The 20,197-nt window shown below is 46.6% G+C and overlaps 1 protein-coding gene across 2 annotated transcripts in view; it reads left to right on the top strand.

The window, feature by feature from the left end:
• LOC139267240 (venom phosphodiesterase 2-like) overlaps positions 1–7,722 on the top strand; it is a 187,795-nt gene extending 180,073 nt beyond the window's left edge. For both annotated transcript variants that reach the window (XM_070885244.1, XM_070885243.1), the window contains exon 24: positions 52–7,722. In XM_070885244.1, coding sequence (XP_070741345.1) covers positions 52–222 — 171 coding nt within the window. In that variant the 3' untranslated portion in view covers positions 223–7,722. The remainder of the gene's footprint in view (positions 1–51) is intronic.
• Positions 7,723–20,197: the final 12,475 nt, after the last annotated feature.

The following is a 20,197-nucleotide window of genomic DNA, read 5'->3' as shown; positions in this document are numbered from 1 at the left end:
ATGTATTAAACAAAAATTATGTAAATGACTGAATCCTGTATTTTTTGGCAGGATGGCAAAGAGGAATCCCTGTGGGTTGAAGAGCGAATCTGGGCTCACATAGCACGAGTGCGGGATGTGGAGCTGATCACTGGACTTGATTTGTATCAGGAGAGAAAGCAGCCAATCACAGAGATTTTACAGCTAAAAACATTTTTACCAAAATTTGATGATGAGATATGATTTTATTTTATTAAATTGCTTGTTGTGAAGTATATATTGACATTTTTATGTTTATAATGTATTTATTTTGTTTATGCATCAATTTAATTATGGAATTCAGCATGCAGTGCACTTCAGGCATGCTTTAAAAAAAAAAAGTTCAAATAATACCCGAGAGATTCAGGGCACAGAAAAAGTAATGGAAGTGTAATACAATGGAACATGTCGTCATTTTCATTGTGAATATTCACCTAATGTGTTTTTAAACTTCAGATTATTTTTAAACAGAGATCCGTTGTCTGTCAAGATTTTTTAGCACTAAAGTTTGGAAGCAAGAATTGGATTGAAAGACCAATAGGAAAAATTGGATTTAGATTTACCATATATGTCTAGGGTCATGTATGTGTTATCGTTTGGCTTGAGGATTCATCCTACATAAACCAGTAATTCTTGCCACAATTGGAAGACCTCAAGGATCTGACACACAATTAAATGTACTGCTTTATTTGACTACGTCTATAATAGTGCAAATTACCATGTTGGTAATTTGCACTATCAATAACCATCGTAAAAGTATAGATGGCAGAATCTGAATCATACAGTAACACAGCATTACCCAACACTAGTAATAAAATACAATTTTCAAGATTACAGCATTTAGTTGGCATTAAAGTGCAAAGTAACTTTCAAGTCAAATCTCTGGATTTGATTTTTAAATACAGCTTCATGCAGTAACAGGTTAGGTAGTGTTCAACAGTTCAGCCGGTTTTAATGTTGTGCTGATTCATGTTTTGAGACTGTATGCCTCCTTAGCAATTTTCTTAATATTCTTTATTCTTTTAAATAGCCTTTCCAAACAATTTGTACTCTATGTTCTAAGTAAGCTTTCCTAATATCATCTCGGATCACCTACCATCTCACCGAAGGGCGCTACTCAGCCCCAAGCTTACGGCCAACATCTCGCCGTAGGCAACTAGGCCTATACAGCAGTGCCTGGTCTCCAGTCGTCTTGGACCCCCTTGCCACTGGACCAAGACCGTGCTCAACTAAGCCTGTGTGGTAGTCGGTGTGCAATGGCCACCCCACGTTAAAGAACTCACACACAGGCATCTTCCTCCCTACAATATGAAGTTCGGGACCTGGAACGTCAGGACCCTCGTGGACAACTCCAACAGCGACAAGCCAGAACGCCGCACCGCCATAGTTGCCCGGGAACTCAGACGCATCGATGTTGACATCGCCGTCCTAAGCGAGATCCAGCGAGCAGGGGAAGGAAAGCTGAAGGAACATGGTGGAGGTTGCACCACCTTCTGGAAAGGCAAACCAGAATAAGAATGCCGCCTCCATGGAGTCAGTTTCGCCATCAAGAATGAGCTGGTCGACCGCCTCAGAGACTCCTACTGAGTGATTAACGAACGTCTCATGACTCACTGACTCACCGTATCCCGGAACCAATGCCCCACAGTCATCAGTGCGTACGCCCCAACACTCGATACAACAGATGAGACCAAAGAGGGCTTTTACTCCAGCCTCTCAAAATCCCTGTCCCGCATCTCTGCGACGACAAATTGAGCCTCCTTGGCGACTTCAACGCCAGGGTTGGCAAGGACACAGCTTTCTGGGGAAGCGTGATTGGCAGAGAGGGGGTAGGGAAAACCAGCTCCAGCAGTACCCTGCTCCTGACAAAATGTCTAGAGCACGACCTGGTCATCACCGACACCTTGTTCCACCAGAGGGACAAGTACAAGACATTGTGGCAACCCCCTCGCTCCAAACACTGGCACCTACTCGACTATGTCATCATCCAAGCCAGGGATCACAAGGATGTGTGCATCACCCGCACCATGACAGGAGCTGACGACTGCTGGACAGACCACCGCCTAATCCGTTCCATTATTAACATCAACAAAACCCCAAAGCGGCAACGGCAGTAGAAGCAGTGCCGCACAAGTGTCAATGCTGGAGCACTCAAAGACCCAGCTAAGAGAGCCCTATACAGTCAGCGCCTCACAGCTAACCTGGCGTGCCTTGATGACCCCGAGACACAGAATGCCCACAGCATTTGGTCTGCCCTCCAGGCCTCCATAACCAATGCCTGTGAAGAGACGCTTGGACACTCGACCAGGAACCACCAGGACTGGTTTGATGAGAATGACCAGGAGATCCAAGAGCTAATAAATCGCAAGCGCAGGGCATTTCTGAGCCTAAAACAACAACCCAACTCGGGAGCAGCAAAACAGCATTACAGATGGCTTAAGGCCGAGGTCCAACAAAAAACCCGCGACCTTGAGAACAGACGATAGGGTGGAGAAAGCACAGGAAATTCAGCAGCTGGCCGACAGCCATGATGTGCGAGGATTCTTCACTGCAGTCAAGACCATCTACGGCCCAAACACCCAAAGCCCCACCCCACTGCTGGCCAAGAATGGGAAGACATTCATCAAGGACACCGAGGCAGTCAGGAAGGAGCAATTCGAAGAACTCTTTAGAGTCAAAAGCAGAGTCTCGGTTAATGTCCTTGACTCCATTCCACAGCATGCTACCCGCCATCATCTCAGCAAAACCCCAGCCTTGCACGAGGTAGAAAAGGTCATCCGCCAGCTTAAGAACAACAAGTCAACGGGAGCGGATGGAATCCCTGCTGAGGCACTAAAGACTGGCAGAGAGGCACTATTGGCACCGATGCAGTAATCGTGACCATCTTTTAAAAAGGGGACAAGTTCAACTGCGGTAACTACAGAGGAATCTCCCTGTTATCAGCCACTGGGAAAGTCATCGCTAGAATCCTCCTCCACCATCTTCTCCCTGCGGCTGAGGAGCTCCTCCCGGAGTCGCACTGCGGATTTCGTCCTCTACGCGGTACAATGGACATGATTTTTACAGCGCAACAGCTGCAAGAAAAATGTAGGGAACATCACCAGCCCTTGTACATGGCCTTATTTGACCTATGACACTATCAACCATGAGGGGCTATGGAGCATCCTCCTCTGTTTTGGCTGCCCCCAAAAGTTCATCATCATTCTCCACCTGCTCCACGACGACATGCAAGCCGTGATCCTGACCAATGGATCCATTACAGACCCAATCCACGTTCGGACTAGGGTCAAGCAGGGCTGTGTCATCACGCCAACCCTCTTCTCAATCTTCCTCACTGCCATGCTCCACCTCACACTCAACAAGCTCCCCGCTGGAGTGGAACTAAACTACAGAACCAGTGGGAACCTGTTCAACCTTCGTCGCCTCCAGGCCAGATCTAAGACCGTCCCTACCTCTGTCGTCGAACTACAGTACGTGGATGACTCGTGCGTCTGCGCACAGAGACTGATCTCCAAGTAATAGTCAACATCTTCACTGAAGCGTACGAAAGCACGGGTCTTACACTAAACATCTGTAAAACAAAGGTCCTCCACCAGCCTGTCCCCACTGCATAACACTACCCCCCAGTCATCAAGATCCACGGCGCGGCTCTGGACAATGTGGACCACTTTCCATACTTCGGAAGCCTGTTATCAACAAGGGCAGACATCGCCGACGAGATTCAACACCGCCTCCAGTGCGCCAGCGCAGCCTTCGGCCGCCTGAGGAAAAGAGTGTTCGAAGATCAGGCCGTCAAATCTACCACCAAGCTCATGGTCCACAGGGCTGTTTTAATACCCGCCCTCCTGTATGGCTGAGATGTTGACCATATACAGTAGACACCTCACATTGCTGGAAAAATACCACCAATGATGTCTCTGCAAGATCCTGCAAATCCCCTGGGAGGACAGACGCACCAACGTTAGCATCTTCGACCAGGCCAGCATTAAAGCACTGACCACACTTGACCAGCTCCGCTGGGCGGGCCACATTGTTCGCATGCCTGACACAAGACTCCCAAAGCAAGCGCTCTACTCTGAACTCCTACACAGCAGGCGAGCCCAAGGTGGGCAGAGGAAATGTTTCAGGGACACCCTCAAAGCCTCCTTGATAAAGTGCAATAAACCCACTGACACCTGGGAGTCCCTGGCCAAAGACCGCCGCCCTAAGTGGAGGAAGTGCATCCGGGAGGGCGCTGAGCACCTCAAGTCTCATCGCCAAGAGCATGCAGAAAACGAGCGCAGGCAGCGGAAGGAGTGTGCGGCAAACCTGTCCCACCCACCCTTTCCTTCAACAACTATCAATCCCATCTGTGACAGATATTGTCATTTCCGTATTGGACTGTTCAATCACCTAAGAACTCACTTTGAATGGAAGCAAGTCTTCCTCAATTTGAGGGACTGCCTATGATGATGATCAATAATTGATTCAACTGTGTGAAGTGATGTTTAATCATAGAAATAAGCGCATTGTCCTCAATTATTTGAAAAGAGGTGATTCAACTAGAAAGGTTGTGCATGCCAAATTAATTAGTATAATAGCATCACTTTACTGATTGTTTTGTTTAATTTGAAGAATTTTACTACACTGTTATCGGTCACAAGAGCAGGGAGAATGAATTGCTTTGAGCTAGTCCAATTAACTTTTATCTATATAATCATTGTTTCGGGCTGCAAGATCAAAGAAAATAAATCCCATTATCTTTTCTTGAGCTAGTTAGACACATCCTTGGAAGACTCAACAATCGTGGTCGGGAATTTCCTCAGCTCAGCTCCAGTTTATGTGTGTTAAATGGGGTTTCTGCTGCACTTCCAGCAGATCCAAGGAAAATCTCGGCCTATGTTTACTTTATTCACCCATACAATTTTAACTCTTCAGTCACAAGACTAGAAAAAGGAAAACTTTTTATAGTTATTTTGTTTGCTCATCATTCTTGATAGTATAATTTCAGTATTGACTGTACTATATTAATAATTGAATTTATATGACGAATTAACTTTAACATTTAGCTTATAATTTGAGCATCTGATTTTATACACGATACCTTGTGTTATTGTTACCTGGTTATTCCGATCAATTATAATTCAAACAATGCAACTGATATTCTTTGTGTCTTTTATTCTGCTCTTATAATGGTGGTACCATTGCAGTGTCAATTCTCTCTGTGCAGTTATAGTGCTCACTCATACAGCCATGGATGTGAGCATGCACATGTTTGTAGCGTAATTTAACCTTCCAATATCTGTGTACTTTGTATTGTTTAAAAAGATCTGACTGTACGATCACCCTTTTACTTTTAAGAAAGAAAGACTAGCATTTATATAACGCCTTTCATGACCACTGGACATCTCAAAGTGCTTTACAGACAATTAAGTACTTTTAGAGTATAGTAATTATTGTAATATGTGGAAACACGGCAGCCAATTTGCGCACAGCAAGCTCCCAAAAACAGCACTGTGATAATGACCAGATAATCTGTTTTTGTTATGTTGATTGAGGGATAAATATTGACCAGGACACCAGGGATAAATCACCTTCGAAATAGTGCCATGGGATTTTTTACGTCCACCTGAGAGAGCAGATGGGACCTCGGTTTAACGGCATCTCCAATAACGCAGCACTCACCCAGCACTGCACTGGAGTGTCAGCCTAGATTTATGTGCTCAAGTCCCTGGAGTGGAATTATTAGAATGGAAAGCTTAAATTATAGGCTTAACTCTCACTATTTGTGCACTGGTGTGAAGTATTGCGGTAGAGATTTCGCTGGTTAGGTTACAGTTCAGGTTTCCGATAAAAAATCATTTGCATAATCTCAAATGTAAAATCTTCCATTAACCAGCACAATCGGGCAGTGTGGTAGAATATAATTTTTTTTTTTCTTTCCATTAAAAAGTATTCATTGATATTTAAGAGTGGTAACCTGGTCTAGTTGAAATTTGGGTTGATCTCCAAAATTAAAGGGTCCGAAATTTGGTAATGCCCCATTTGGGGGCAGTAACTGAGTCCCGCCCCGGCCACAAAATTGGGGTTACCGCCCCGAGAGAAAGTGGAGTGCAGTGTGGGTGCTCCACTTCCTCTCGGGGACGGGACTGAGGCGGTAAAGTTTCCAACCCTACGCGGAGCACCACGTAACCCTGGCGCGTACACAGGGCCCTCCAGTTCTGTTAAAGGGGAGGGCAAGCTGTGAGCTTCGTAGTGGGGTGAGGGGCCACTGGGAGTGGGGGGCCGTGGCCGCAGCCCAGCACAGAAGCTGGGCTGCACCATAGCGGCACGGATCCTGTGAAATCATTAGCGAAAGGCCGGACCGGTAAGTCGGCAATTTTTTAAAAAATGACGCCGCGCACTTCGCCTTTACTTTTCATGATGCAAGTGGAGTGCGGCTCAGTTTGCAACCCGTGAGGCTGGTGTGAACATCGCCAGTGGCCACCTCATGGGACGCTACCCAAAGTTCCATTCCGGGGTGAAAACAGGTCGCTGCACATGGCGATCCCACACAATATCATGGGAGGCGGTAGCTCCACCGCCGCCCCCTCCCACCGGGCCAGAAATTGAAGGTGCAAATGATGCAAATTTCTCCCACAAGCATTTTTAATAAGTGTCCAGTGCACCACCTGTGAATAATCTGATTTAAAATGACTTTTTAAAAACTAAACCATTTGCAACTTTTGCACTAGTCAGTTTCTTAGTAAATTAAATATTTTTTGATACGAAAAAAATTTCAAATGTGTGTGTGTGTGCCTGCCTAAGAAAATTAGAGCAATTTGGAAAGTTTTCCCTAACCAGCAGAATCCTGCAATGTCGACCTGGGGGTGTGGCCAGTGTTATGGGTGAAGCCTGATCCAGTGAATTAAATCTTAAAACAGTGTAAAAGATCATGGAAAACACAAACGCAAATGGTTTTGGGTGCAACTCACTTTCGTTTAAAATTCCCTGATCTTTGGCACTATTTTGGCTGATCCCTCCCAGATTATGCTGATATTACTGGCATAAAGGATCAGAAACTCTATCCCATTGTATTTTAGTTTGCACTCAAACTGGCCCTATCATTCTGACTTCACATTTTTTTTCAAAGGATTGAAATTAAAGTGACCTTGAATAAACTTGGCCTTTTTATTTAATAATTGTTCAATTCCCCTTCCCTGGTGGGGAAAAAAGTGGGTGAGCTGGGGGTTTGGAGGACATTACCTTGACTAAATTACTATGCTTAAAATTTACATCGTGCTCACCTAAATCAAATCTTGTCTAATGTACTGCAATAATAGTTCAAGAACTGCCACAAAAGAATTGTCCTTTTATACATCCATACACGTGATAGAATTGTGACTGATGGCTCTCCTAATTGCATATGAAATGCACAATTCAAGCAGTGAGGTGAGAATTGTTTTTATATTTCAAATGGTTAACAGTTTTTATAGGTGCATTGGTATATTTGCAACTCATTAGCTGTGAAAATATCACTGCTGAAATAATATATTGTGTGTATGAATGAAGGGCATCTTGAGAGTTATGGCCATACTTTTGTCACTTTAAGAAGGCTGTTAGGGTTGGCACATGAGACATGCAATGAAGCGGCTCCATTATAGAGCAAAATAATTTTGGTTATGTTCTAACTCCGGGACATATGAGGACGACTCAAAAACTCAATTCATTAATTCATCAACACAGCAATGACTTGTTTTAAAAAAATTATAATTAAAAAGTTGAAATTTTAAATGTTTTTGATTTTCTATGACCACCAATAGACACAACCGTTTAGAAACCTTAGATGCCTATTTCATATAGATATGATTAATGTGGGGTATCTCCCTTTCAATATCCTCTCCCTCCTCAAAATAATCCATCATCGACCTTTCCTTGCAAACTACTACCCATCTCCAACCATCCTTTCCTTACCAAATTCCTTGAATATTTTTTGCATCCCAAGCCATGCCCCTCTTTCACACAACTCTATATTTGAATCTCTCAAAACAGATCCCACCACAGTAATGAAAAGGACATAATTAAAGTCACAAATGACAGCTTCTGACTGTGACCATGTTGCACTATCCCTCCATGCTCTCTTCAACTTCACTGTGGCCTTTGTCATGGTCAACCAGCTATCCTCCTCCAATACTTCTCTGCTGTTCAGCTCTTGCTTGGTTCCACTCTTACCAATGCAATTGCAGCCAGGGCATCTCTAGCAATGGCTTTTTTTCCTGTCTTCACACCATTGCTCTGAAGTCCCCAAATGATCTATCCTTGGCCCCCTCCTCTTCCTCATCTACATGCTGTCTCATGGTGACATCATTTGAAGACTAGAATCAATTTCCACATATGCTAATGTCACCTAATTCTATGGCCTGGAAATTTGTCAGAGCTGCTCCTGCTCTACAGGCATTACTTTACTGGAAGTGTGGCAGAAACCCCATTTATGCATGTGAGCTGAGTTTCTGCCACACTTATGAAGTAAGCCAGCAGAGTGAGAACAGTTCTGATTTCCTTGCCTCGATCTCCACTATATGCCTCGACTCCTCCACTGCGTTATCAGACTACTTGTCCAACATCCAGTCTTGGATAAGCCACAATTTTTCCAATCAAACAATGGGAAGGTAATGGCATTGTTTTTGGCCCCTGCACCTGTGCCACCAATTCCATCCAATACCTGCTTACTCTCTCAGGTTGAATGAGATTGTGTGCAATCTCTGTCCTATTTGACCCTGAGCTGAGCTTTTGAACCTATAAAACGCCTATTTCAACCTATGTAACTTTGCCCACCTCTGCTCCTACCACAGCCCATCTGATGCTGAAACCTTCATCCATGTTTTTGTCATCTCCAGACTTGATTATTCCCATGTTGTACTGGCCACCTACCTAAACTTCAACTCAATGGAAACGTTGTGGCCCATATTCTACTCGGGCAATACCCCTGTCCTTGCTCCCAGCCTTCCAGCATGCCCAATTTAAATATCTTAGCCTATGTTATAATGTGGATAAATGTGAGGCAAAAACAGTGTTATGTATGCAACCCATGTAATCAGAATTCTACCGCCACCAGAGGGCGTATCTGTTGGAGTCCTAAGGGATCTCAGCATCCCTTGGGAGCACTCTATATAAGCAGGCCTCCCATGCTGTACCAACACTCGAGTTAGAATAAAGAGACTAAGGTCACACTTACTCACGTCTACAGTGCTCAATCACGTTACTTTATTTTGGACATAACAACTGGCGACGAGAACGTGCAAAAATGCAGAGAATTGTTGGTATCCTGGAGAAATTCTCAGAAGACGATGATTGGGAGGCCTTCATGGAGCGACTCGACCAATACTTCATGGCCAATGAGCTGGAAAGAAGTGTAAATGCTGCCAAACGAAGGGCAATCCTCCTCACTGCGGGGCAACAACCTATGGCCTCATGAAGAATCTTCTTGCTCCGGTGAAACCAACAACCAAATTGTATGATGAACTATGTACGCTGGTCTAGGAGCACCTAAATCTGAAGGAGAGCGTTCTGATGGCAAGGTATCGATTTTACACATGTCAACATTCTGAAGGCCAGGAAATGGCGAGCTATGTCGCCGAACTAAGGTGCCTTGCAGGACATTGCGAATTTGATAGATTCCTGGAGCAAATGCTAAGAGACTTTTTTGTTCTTGGCATAGGCCATGAGGTTATCCTTTGCAAACTATTGACTGTTGAAACATCAAACCTGAGCAAAAACACAAGGATAGCCCAGGCATTTATGTCCACCAGCGATAACACCAAACAGATTTTGCAGCATAAAGATGTTTCGGCAAGTACTGTACACAAAGTAACATCATTTTCAGGCAGGAATGCATATGGCAGAACATACACGCCTGCAGCTGCACGACCTCAGATGACTCCGAGTCCGCCATCAAGTTAATGCGAGGCAGTTAACACCTTCGCGCTGCGGAGGTGATCATAGAGCCCATCAATGCCGCTTCAAACACTATGCGTGCAAAGGCTGTGGAACAATGGGACACCTCCAGCGAATGTGCAGACCCTGCAAACCATCACGTTGCAGAGGAGGATCGATCCATGGCGGATCAAACTGAACTAGAGACTCAAACCGAGGAGGCAGAAGTGTACGGGGTACACACCTTCACCACAAAATGTCCACCGATCATGTTAAAAGTTGAACTGAACGGAATTCCAGTATCCATGGAATTGGACACGGGTGCGAGTCAGTCCATCATGAGCACAAAGGCCTTCGACAGGCTGTGGTGCAACAAGGCACACAGGCCCAAGCTGAGCTCCATTCACACCAAGCTGAGAACTTACACTAAAGAGCTGGTCCCTGTAATTGGTAGCGCAGCAGTAAAGGTCTCCTATGATGGAGCAATGCACTATGGACAGTACCAGGAGATGGCCCCACATTGGCAGAAGCTGGCTGGGAAAAGCCGCTGGAACTGGGACGACATCCCAGCGCTTTTGTCCGTCGACGACGGCTCATATGCCCAGGTTTTGAGCAAGTTTCCGTCGTTGTTTGAGCCAGGCATCGGAAGCTTCTCTGGGATGAAGGTGCAGATCCACTTGATTCCCAGTACACGACCCATCCACCATAAGGCACGGGCAGGGCCATATATGATGTGAGAGAAAGTGGAGATCGAGCTAGACCGGCTGCAACAAGAAGGCATTATTGTGCCGATGGAGTTCAACGAGTGGGCCAGTCCGATTGTTCCGGTTCTCAAGTAGCGATGGCACGGTCAGAATTTGCGGGGACAATAACGTAATGATTAACTGTTTTTTGCTGCAGGACCAGTACCCGCTACCCAAGGCAGACGACCAATTTGTGACGCTGGCAGGAGGAAAGACGATCACCAAGTTGGACCTGACCTCGGCCTACATGACGCAGGAGCTGGCGGAATCTTCGAAAGGCCTCACCTGCATCAACATGCACAAAGGTCTGCTCATCTACAATAGATGCCCGTTTGGGATTCGATTGGCCGCGGCTATTTTTCAAAGGAACATGGAGAGTCTGCTAAAGTCGGTTCCGTGCACCGTGGTTTTCCAGGACGACATACTAGTCACAGGTTGGGAGGCCATCGAACACTTGCAGAATCTGGAAGAGATTCTAAGTCGGCTAGATCATGTGGGACTCAGGTTGAAATGCTCTGTGTTTTCCTGGGGCCAGAGATCAAGTTGTTAGGGAGAAGAATTGCGGCAGACGGTAGCAGACCCACCGACGCCAAGACTGAGGCCATCAAGAACGCGCCGAGACCACACAACGTGACTGAGCTGCGGTCGTTCCTGGGACTCCTCAATTATTTTGGTAATTTCATACCCGGGTTAAGCACCTTGCTGGAACCTCTACACGTGTTGCTACGCAAGGGAGATGACTGGGTATAGGGGAAAGCACAAGAGACAGCTTTTGAGAGAGCCTGAAATCTGTTACGTTGCAACAAACTGCTTGTCCTTTATGATCCTTATAAACGTTTAGTGCTAGCTTGCGATGCGTCTTCGTACGGGGTCAGGTGTGTGTTACAACAAGCAAACGAATCGGGAACATTGCAACCGGTCGCTTATGTGTCCAGGAGCTTGCCAAGGCCCGAAAGGGCCTACAAAATGATTGAAAAAGAGGCTCTGACATGCGTTTACGGGGTTTAAAAAAATGCATCAGTATCTGTTTGGGCTTAAGTTTGAGTTAGAAACTGACCATAAGCCGCTCATATCGCTATTCTCAGAGTGCAAAGGTATCAATACCAATGCCTCTGCTCACATCCAAAGATGGGTGCTCACGCTGTCTGCATATATAACTATGTAATTCACCGCTATGTAACTGCGTTGATGCCCTCAGTCGGCTACCATTGCCCACCACCGGGGTGGAAATGGCACAGCCTGCAGACTTGCTATTGATGATGGATGCATTTGAAAACAAAGTCACCCGTTACGGCCTGCCTTACCAGCATCCTTTACTGTCCTTTGTTTTAAAAAAAAGTGTGTTCTCCATGGGAGCTGGTCCAACGTCCCAGCGAAGATGCATGAAGGGATCAAGCCGTTCCAGCGGCGTAAAGACGAAATGTCTATACAGGCAGACTGTCTTTTGTGGGGTAATCGCATAGAAAATTGTGGGGTAATCGCAGGGAAACATTCATACGCAACCTACACAGAACCCACCCAGGCATAGTAACGATGAAAGCTATAGCCAGATCCCATGTGTGGTGGCCTGGCATAGACTCAGATTTGGATTCTTGGGTGTACCAATGCAACACTTGCTCTCAACTGAGCAATGCACCCAGGCAGGCACCGTTATGTTTGTGGTCATGGCCCTCCAAACCGTGGTCTAGGATCCATGTTGACTTCGGTGGCCTGTTTTTGGCAAAATGTTCTTGGTTGCGGATGCTTATTCAAAGTGGATTGAGTGTGTAATAATGTCTAAGCGCATCCACTGCCACCATCGAAAACCTACGAGCGACCTTTGCCATGTACGGCCTGCCTGATGTCCTTGTCAGCGACAACGGGCCATGCTTCACCAGTGCTGAATTCTAGGAATTCATGACCCGCAATGGGATCAAGCACGTCACATCTGCCTCGTTCAAGCCCGCATCCAATGGCCAGGCAGAATGTGCAGTCCAAACCATCAAGCAAAGCTTGAAACACGTGTCGGAAGGCTCCCTGCAGACCCCCTGTCCCGAATCCTGCTCAGCTACCACATCAGACCCCACTCACTCACCGGGGTTCCCCCAGCCGAACTGCTCATGAAAAGGGCGCTCAAAACGAGACTCTCGTCCATCCTGATCTCCATGATCACGTCTAGGGCAGGCGGCATCAACAAAGCATGTACCATGATCGCGCAAATTTGTCACGCGCTATTGAAGTCAATGACCCTGTATTTCTACTCAACTATGGACATGGTCCCAAATGGCTTGCTGGCACTATCATAGTCAAAGAAGGGAGTAGGATGTTTCCCATAATCGCCAGTGCTACTGTAAAGGTCTCCTACGATGGAGCGGTACACAAGGGTAGTTCTGGGCGATTGTCCCACGTTGCTCGGCAGGAGCTGGCTGGGAAAGATACGCTGGAACTGGGACGATGTCAGAGCGCTCTCGTCCGCTGACAACACTTCATGTGCCCAGGTCTTAAACCAGTTCCCTTTGCTGTTTGAAACAGGCATCGGGAAGTTCCAAGGAGCAAAAGTGCAGATCCACCTAATTCCGGAGGCGCAACCCATCCATCACAATCATCCATTACCGTACACGATGAGAGGAAGGGTAGAGATCGAGCTGGACCGGCTGTAATGAGAGGGCATCATTTTGCCGATCGAATTCAACGAGTGGGCCAGTCCAATTGTTCCAGTCCCCGAGGGAGACGGCACTGTCAGAATCTGCGGTGATTACAAAGTAACTATCAATCGTTTCTCCCTGCAGGACCAATACTCACTACAAAAGACTGACTACCTTTTTGCTACGCTGGCGGGAGGAAAGACGTTCATGAAGCTGGACTTGACCTCAGCCTACATGAAGCAGGAGCTAGAGGAATCATTGAAGGCCTCACCTGCATCAACACGCACAAAGGTCTCCATTTATAACACACGCCCGTTTGGAATTCGCTCAGCCATGGCGATATTCCAGAGAAACATGGAAAGCTTACTGAATTCAGTCGCACACACGGTGGTCTTCCTGGACGACATCTTGGTTACAGGTCGGGACACAGTCGAGCACCTGCAGAACCTGGAGGAGATTCTTAGTCGACTCAACCACGTGGGGCTCGGGTTGAAATGCTCGAAGTATGTTTTCCTGGTGCCTGAAATGGAGTTCCTGAGAAGAATCGCGGCTGACGGCATCAGGCCCACCGATTCGAAGACGGAGGCAATCGAGAACACACCGAGGCCACAGAACATGACGGAGCTGCAGTCGTTTCTAGGACTCCTGAACTACTTTGGTAACTTCTTACCAGGTCTCAGCACACTGTTAGAACCACTGCATGTCTTACTGTGTAAAGAGACGAATGGGTTTGGGGCAAAAGTCAAGAAAATGCCTTTTTGTAAAAGTGAGAAAATTGTTATGCTCAAACAAATTGCTTGTGTTGTATGATTAATGTATGCGTTTGGTACTAGCATGTGATGCGTCGTCGTATGGCATCAGCTGTGTATTGCAACAAGCTAATGAATCTGGGAAATTTCAACCAGTTGCCTATGCATCCAGGAGTCTGCCTAAGGCTTAGAGCCTACAGCATGATTGAAAAAGAAGCGTTAGCGTGTGTCTATGGGTTAAAGAAAATGCCCCAATATCGGTTTGGGCTACAATTCGAATTGGAAACTGATAATCCACTAATATTCCTGTTTTCCGAGAGTAAGGAGATAAATACTAATGCATCGGCCCGCATCCAGAGATGGGCGCTCACGTCCACATACAACTACGCCATCCGGCATAGGCCAGGCACAGAAAACTGTACCAATGCTCTCAGTAGGCTGCCATTGCCCACCACGGGGTGGAAATGGCGCATCCTGCAAATTTAGTCATGGTTATGGAAGCATTCAAGAGTGAGCAATCAACCGTCACAGCCCGACAAATTAGAACCAGGAAGAGCCAGGACCCCTTACTGTCCCTAGTAAAAAATTGTGTGCTTCACGAGAGCCGGTCCAGTGTCCCAGTGGAAATGCAGGAAGCAATAAAGCCGTACCAGCGGCGCAAAGATGAAATGTCTATACAGGCAGACTGCCTTCTGTGGGGCAATCGAGTAGTGGTCCCGATAAAGGGCAGAGACACTTTCATCAGTGATCTCCACAGTACCCACCCAGGCATCATAATGATGAAAGCGATAGCCAGATCCCACGTGTGGTGGCCCAGTATTGACGCGGATTTAGAATCCTGCGTGCACGGATGTAGCACATGCTCGCAGTTAAGTAATGCACCCAGGGAGGCACCACTAAGTTTATGGTCTTGGCCCTCCAAACTGTGGTCCAGGGTCCATGTCGACTATGCAGGCCCGTTTTTGGGTAAAATGTTCCTTGTGGTTGTAGATGCGTACTCCAAATGGATTGAATGTGAGATAATGTCAGCAAGCACGTCCTCTGCCACCGCTGAAAGCCTGCGGGCCATGTTTGCCACGCACGGACTACCTGATGTCCTTGTAAGCGACAACGGGCCATGTTTTACCAATGCCGAGTTCAAAGAGTTCATGACCCGTAACTGGATCAAATATAGAAACATAGACATAGAAACATAGAAAATAGGTGCAGGAGTAGGCCATCTGGCCCTTCGAGCCTGCACGACCATTCAATAAGATCGTGGCTGATCATTCCTTCAGTACCCCGTAACTGCTTTCTCTCCATACCCCTTGATCCCTTTAGCCGCAAGGGCCATATCTAACTCCCTTGAATATATCCAATGAACTAGCATCAACAACTCTCTGCGGTAGGGAATTCCACAGGTTAACAACTCTGAGTGAAGAAGTTCCTCCTCATCTCAATCCTAAATGGCTTACCCACATCAATTTCACTGAGGACCAGGGCGTTCGAAGGCTGCGCTTCAGCAAGGTCACAAAGCTCTTCCCTCTCCTGCAACCAGACCTCGAGCCTCAGACCAGGGTGAGGACCCTTTGCGACACTTTTTCTGCTGCCCGCACCGCTTTGGGGCTATGTTGATGTCAATGACGCATTGGATTAGGCGGTGGTCCATCCAGCAATCGTCAGCTCCTGTCATGGCGCGTGTGATGCGCACATCCTTGCGATCCCTGGCTCGGACGATGACATAGTCGAGCAGGTGCCAGTGCGTGGAGCGAGGGTGTTGCCACGATGCCTTTTTTTGTCCCTCTGGCAGAACAAGGTGTTGGTGATGACAAGTTCATGTTCTAGACATTTTGTCAGTAGGGTACCGCTGAAGTTGGCTTCCCCTACCCCTCTTCGCCAATTACACCTCCCCAGAGGGCTGTGTCCTTGCCGACCCTGGTGTTGAAGTTATGGAGGAGGATCAGTTTGTCATCCGAGGGAACCTTCGCCGTCTCCAAGCCAAGTCCAAGACCACCCCAACCTCTCTCATCTAGCTACAGTACGCGGACGACGCCTGCGTCTGTGCACACAGGCTGAACTCCAGGACATAGTCGACATATTTACTGAGGCATACGAAAGCATAGGCCTTACGCTAAACATCAGCAAGACAAAGGTCCTCCATCAGCCTGTCCTTACCGCACAGCACTGTCCCCCAGTCATCAAGCTGCATGATGTGGCCTTGAACAATGTGGACCACTTACCATATCTCGGGAGCCTCCTATCAACAAGAGCAGGCGTTGACGACAAGATCCAACACCACTTCCAGTGTGCCAGTGCAGCCTTCGGCCACCTGAGGAAAAGAGTGTTTGAGGACCAGGCCCTCAAAACTGTTACCAAGCTCATGGTCTACCGGGCTGTAGTAATACCTGCCCTCCTGTATAGCTCAGAAACATGGACCATGTACAGTAGACACCAAGTCGCTGGAGAAATACCACCAACTATGTCTCCACAAGATCCTACAAATCCCCTGGTAAGACAGACGCACCAACATTAGCATCCTCGACCAGGCCAACATCCCCAGCATCAAAGTGCTGACCACACTTGATTAGTTCTGCTGGGCAAGCCACGTAGTTCCCATGCCAGACACGAGACTCCCAAAGCAAGTGCTCTACTCGCAACTTCTTCACGGCAAGCGAGCCAAAGGTGGGCAGCAGAAACGTTACAAGGACACCCTCAAAGCCTCCCTGATAAAGTGCAACATCCCCACTGACACCTGGGAGACCTTGGCCAAAGATCGCCCTAAGTGGAGGAAGCACATCCGGGAGGGCACTGAGCACCTCGAGTCTCGTCACCTGAGAGCATGCAGAAATTAAGCGCAGGCAGCGGAAAGAGTATGCGGCAAATATGTCCTACCCACCCCTTCCCTCAACGACTATCTGCTCTATCTGTGACAGAAACTGTGGTTTTCGTATTGGACTGTACAGCCACCTAAGAACTCATGTTAAGAGTGGAAGCAAGTCTTCCTCGATTCCGAGGGACTGCGTATGATGATGATGAAACAACAAACATATTTAACAATCACCCTTGGTAATTCATTATATCCCCTCTTAACACTCGGTGTGACTATTCTACAGCTCCTCCACAGCGTGTCCTCTCTGGCTGCAGCTGGTGGAAGGCTGCTGTGTGTCAGGGCCAGAGACTACAGATGGCCTTGCAGGACGCCCTCAACCAGCTCTGGGCCTGGAAGGCCTGGCTGTAGAGTGCATCCCCTCAGGCTGGGCGGCAGCAATCTGAGCTGCCTGGGTGACAGGCAGTGACAAGTGCAATGGCGGAGTGGCAGTGGTGTGATCAAGAATGCTGTCATCCTGAGAGAGGACTGCAGGTTCCTGCTCCACTGACTTACTACAACTCTTTAGTTAGCCAAGGATGGATCGCTTTTCCTGTGGAGATTTTATTTCTCAACAAAATGTATATTCGTTCTCGAACTCAATGTGAAATGCTATCATATTATGATCACTCTTCCCCAGAGGATCCCCTACTATGAGATTGCTAATTAACCCTGTCTCATTACACAATACAAGATCTAAAATAGCCTCTTCCCTGGTTTGTTCCATGACGTATTGTTCCAGGAAACTGGCTCGAATGCATTCAATGAACTTGTCCTCTAGACTTACCTTTGCCAATTTGATTTCTCCAGTCTATATGAAAATTAAGGTCCCCCATGATTATTGCTGAGTTACAAGCTCCTCTTATTTTTTGATTAATACTCTGTCCAACCGTATAGCTATTGTTAGAGGATCTATAAACTATTCTTGGCCTTGTCTTCTGCCTCTTGTTGTTTCTTATCATCACCCATACTGATTCTGCTTACTGCTCTTCCAAGCAAAGATCCTGCCTCATGACTGTCTTTATGTCATCCTTTATTATCAGGGCTACCCCCTCCCCACCCATCCATTTGGTCTGTCTTTTAGAAACATCAAGTATCCTGGAATATTTCGTTCCCAATCTTGGCCACCATACAATTACGTCCTTGTAATGGCCATGAAATCAAACCCATTTACATAGAAACATAGAAAATAGGTGCAGGAGTAGGCCATTCAGCCCTTCGAGCTTGCACCGCCATTCAATAAGATCATGGCTGATCATTCCTTCAGTACCCCTTTCCTGCTTTTCTCCATACCCCTTCATCCCCTTAACAGTAAGGGCCATATCTAACTCCCTCTTAAATATATCCAATGAACTGGCATTAACAACTCTCTGCGGCAGGGAATTCCACAGGTTAACAACTCTGAGTGAAGAAGTTTCTCCTCATCTCAATCCTAAATGGCCTACCCCTTATCCTAAGCCTATGTCCCTGGTTCTGGACTTCTCCAACATCGGGAACATTCTTCCCGCATCTCACCTGTCCAGTCCTGTCAGAATCTTAATACGTTTCTATGAGATCCCCTCTCGTCCTTCTAAACTCTGGTGAATAAAGGTCCAGTTAATCCAGTTTCTCCTCATATGACAGTCCAGCCATCCCTGGAATCAGTCTGGTGAACCTTCGCTGCACTCCCTCAATAGCAAGAACGTCCTTCCTCAGATTAGGAGACCAAAACTGAACACAATATTCCATTAATTCATTGTGTCATTAATTCATCTATCTTGTTGCGAGTGCTTCATGCACTCAGATAAAGTGTCTTTAATTTTTACCATTTTTCCCTGATTAGACCTTATTCGCTGATGCACTACTATTAAACCCTCGGTCCCTTCCTGTCACACTCTGCTTATCTTTACCCAAATCACTACACTGCTCCAAGGTCTTGACTTTCCTCTTTAGATTTATAAATTTCTCCTCACCTGAGCCTTCCCCCACTTTTTAGTTTAAAGCCCTATTTACAACCATACAGTGAACCGGAGTCATCAGCCATGTTGTCAGCAGATAGCCCTTGTCGCCCAGTAGCCACCCTTCGGTTTGCCTTGGTGTCTGAAATAAGTTAGCACAGTGGATTGCTGCAGAATGAAGGCATCATGACTGCTGCTAGGATACTAGACATTGACCTGCATGATGTGCTACCAGCTACACTTTGAGGGAGCGGAATCCTTTTCAGTTCATATGCATGGCAGAGTTGACATGAGGCACATGCAAAGTACTGTGCATGCAGTCAATGGTACCCTACACCATGGGGAAGCCAGCAATCCTTGCAAAACCTCGTGCTCGCTTCGCCCACTACTCTCGAGCAAGAGGGAATGAAATGATGTTATCTCTCTTTGAATAGAGAACCTCAGTGACCTCCCTTATGCAACAGTGTACTGCAAACTGCAAAATGTTGCTAATATCTCCAACACCACCCTGGAAGAAACGAGATGCGTTAAAGTTCAAAGCCACGGTCACCTTCACAGCCACTGACAATGCGGTCCTTGCCCTGCTCAGAGGTTGGAGTTCTGGCTGTAGCAGTTGGCAGATTTCAGTACCAACCTCCTTCATGAAGTCCAAACCTCTCAATCATTGGTCGTTGCTGAAGTTCAAGTAGGAGAATTGCACCCTCAAACACCTGGGTGGATATGGCGTCCTGCTGAGAGTCCTTCTTCCCTCCTCCTCCTCCCTCTTCTAGCAGCTTTTCTTGCTCTATGTGGCCTCTGCTCATTTTCCAATTCATGCTTGATTCCAAAAGGAAGACCTTCTGGTGCACTCATGTCTGGGAGCAACTGTTTTGTGCAGAAGCCTTGAAGTCAGCAAAAAGTGCTTCAGTGCCTGCCACACCACTCCCTTTAGACTTATGAAACTGAAACAACTATGGAAAGCACCAACATTGTGTAGAATTATAGCAACAGCCAGAAGAAATATACGCTAATATATTACATCCAACCCTGTGAACTTTTACCTTGTGCAGTAACCGTTTATGTGGCACCTTATCGAATGAAATGCAAATACACCACATCCACTGGTTCCCCCTTATCCACCCTGCTCATTACATCCTCAAAGAACTCCAGCACATTTGTCAAACATGATTTCTCTTTCATAAAACCATGCTGACTCTGCTTGATTAACTGATGCCTTTCCAAATGTCTCGCTATTGCTTCCTTAATAATGGACTCCAGCATTTTCACAATGACAGATGTTAGGCCAATTGGTCTATAGATTCCTGCTTTTTGTCCGCCGCCTTTTTTTAAATAGGTGCGTTACATTTGTGGTTTTCCAATCTGCTAGGACCGCCCCAGAATCCAGGAAATT

This window comes from Pristiophorus japonicus, chromosome 7 (assembly GCF_044704955.1).
Source record: "Pristiophorus japonicus isolate sPriJap1 chromosome 7, sPriJap1.hap1, whole genome shotgun sequence".
NCBI classification, from domain to species: Eukaryota; Metazoa; Chordata; class Chondrichthyes; family Pristiophoridae; genus Pristiophorus; species Pristiophorus japonicus.
Note: the sequence above shows the minus strand (reverse complement) of the source record. Positions and strands in the feature narration are given on the sequence as shown.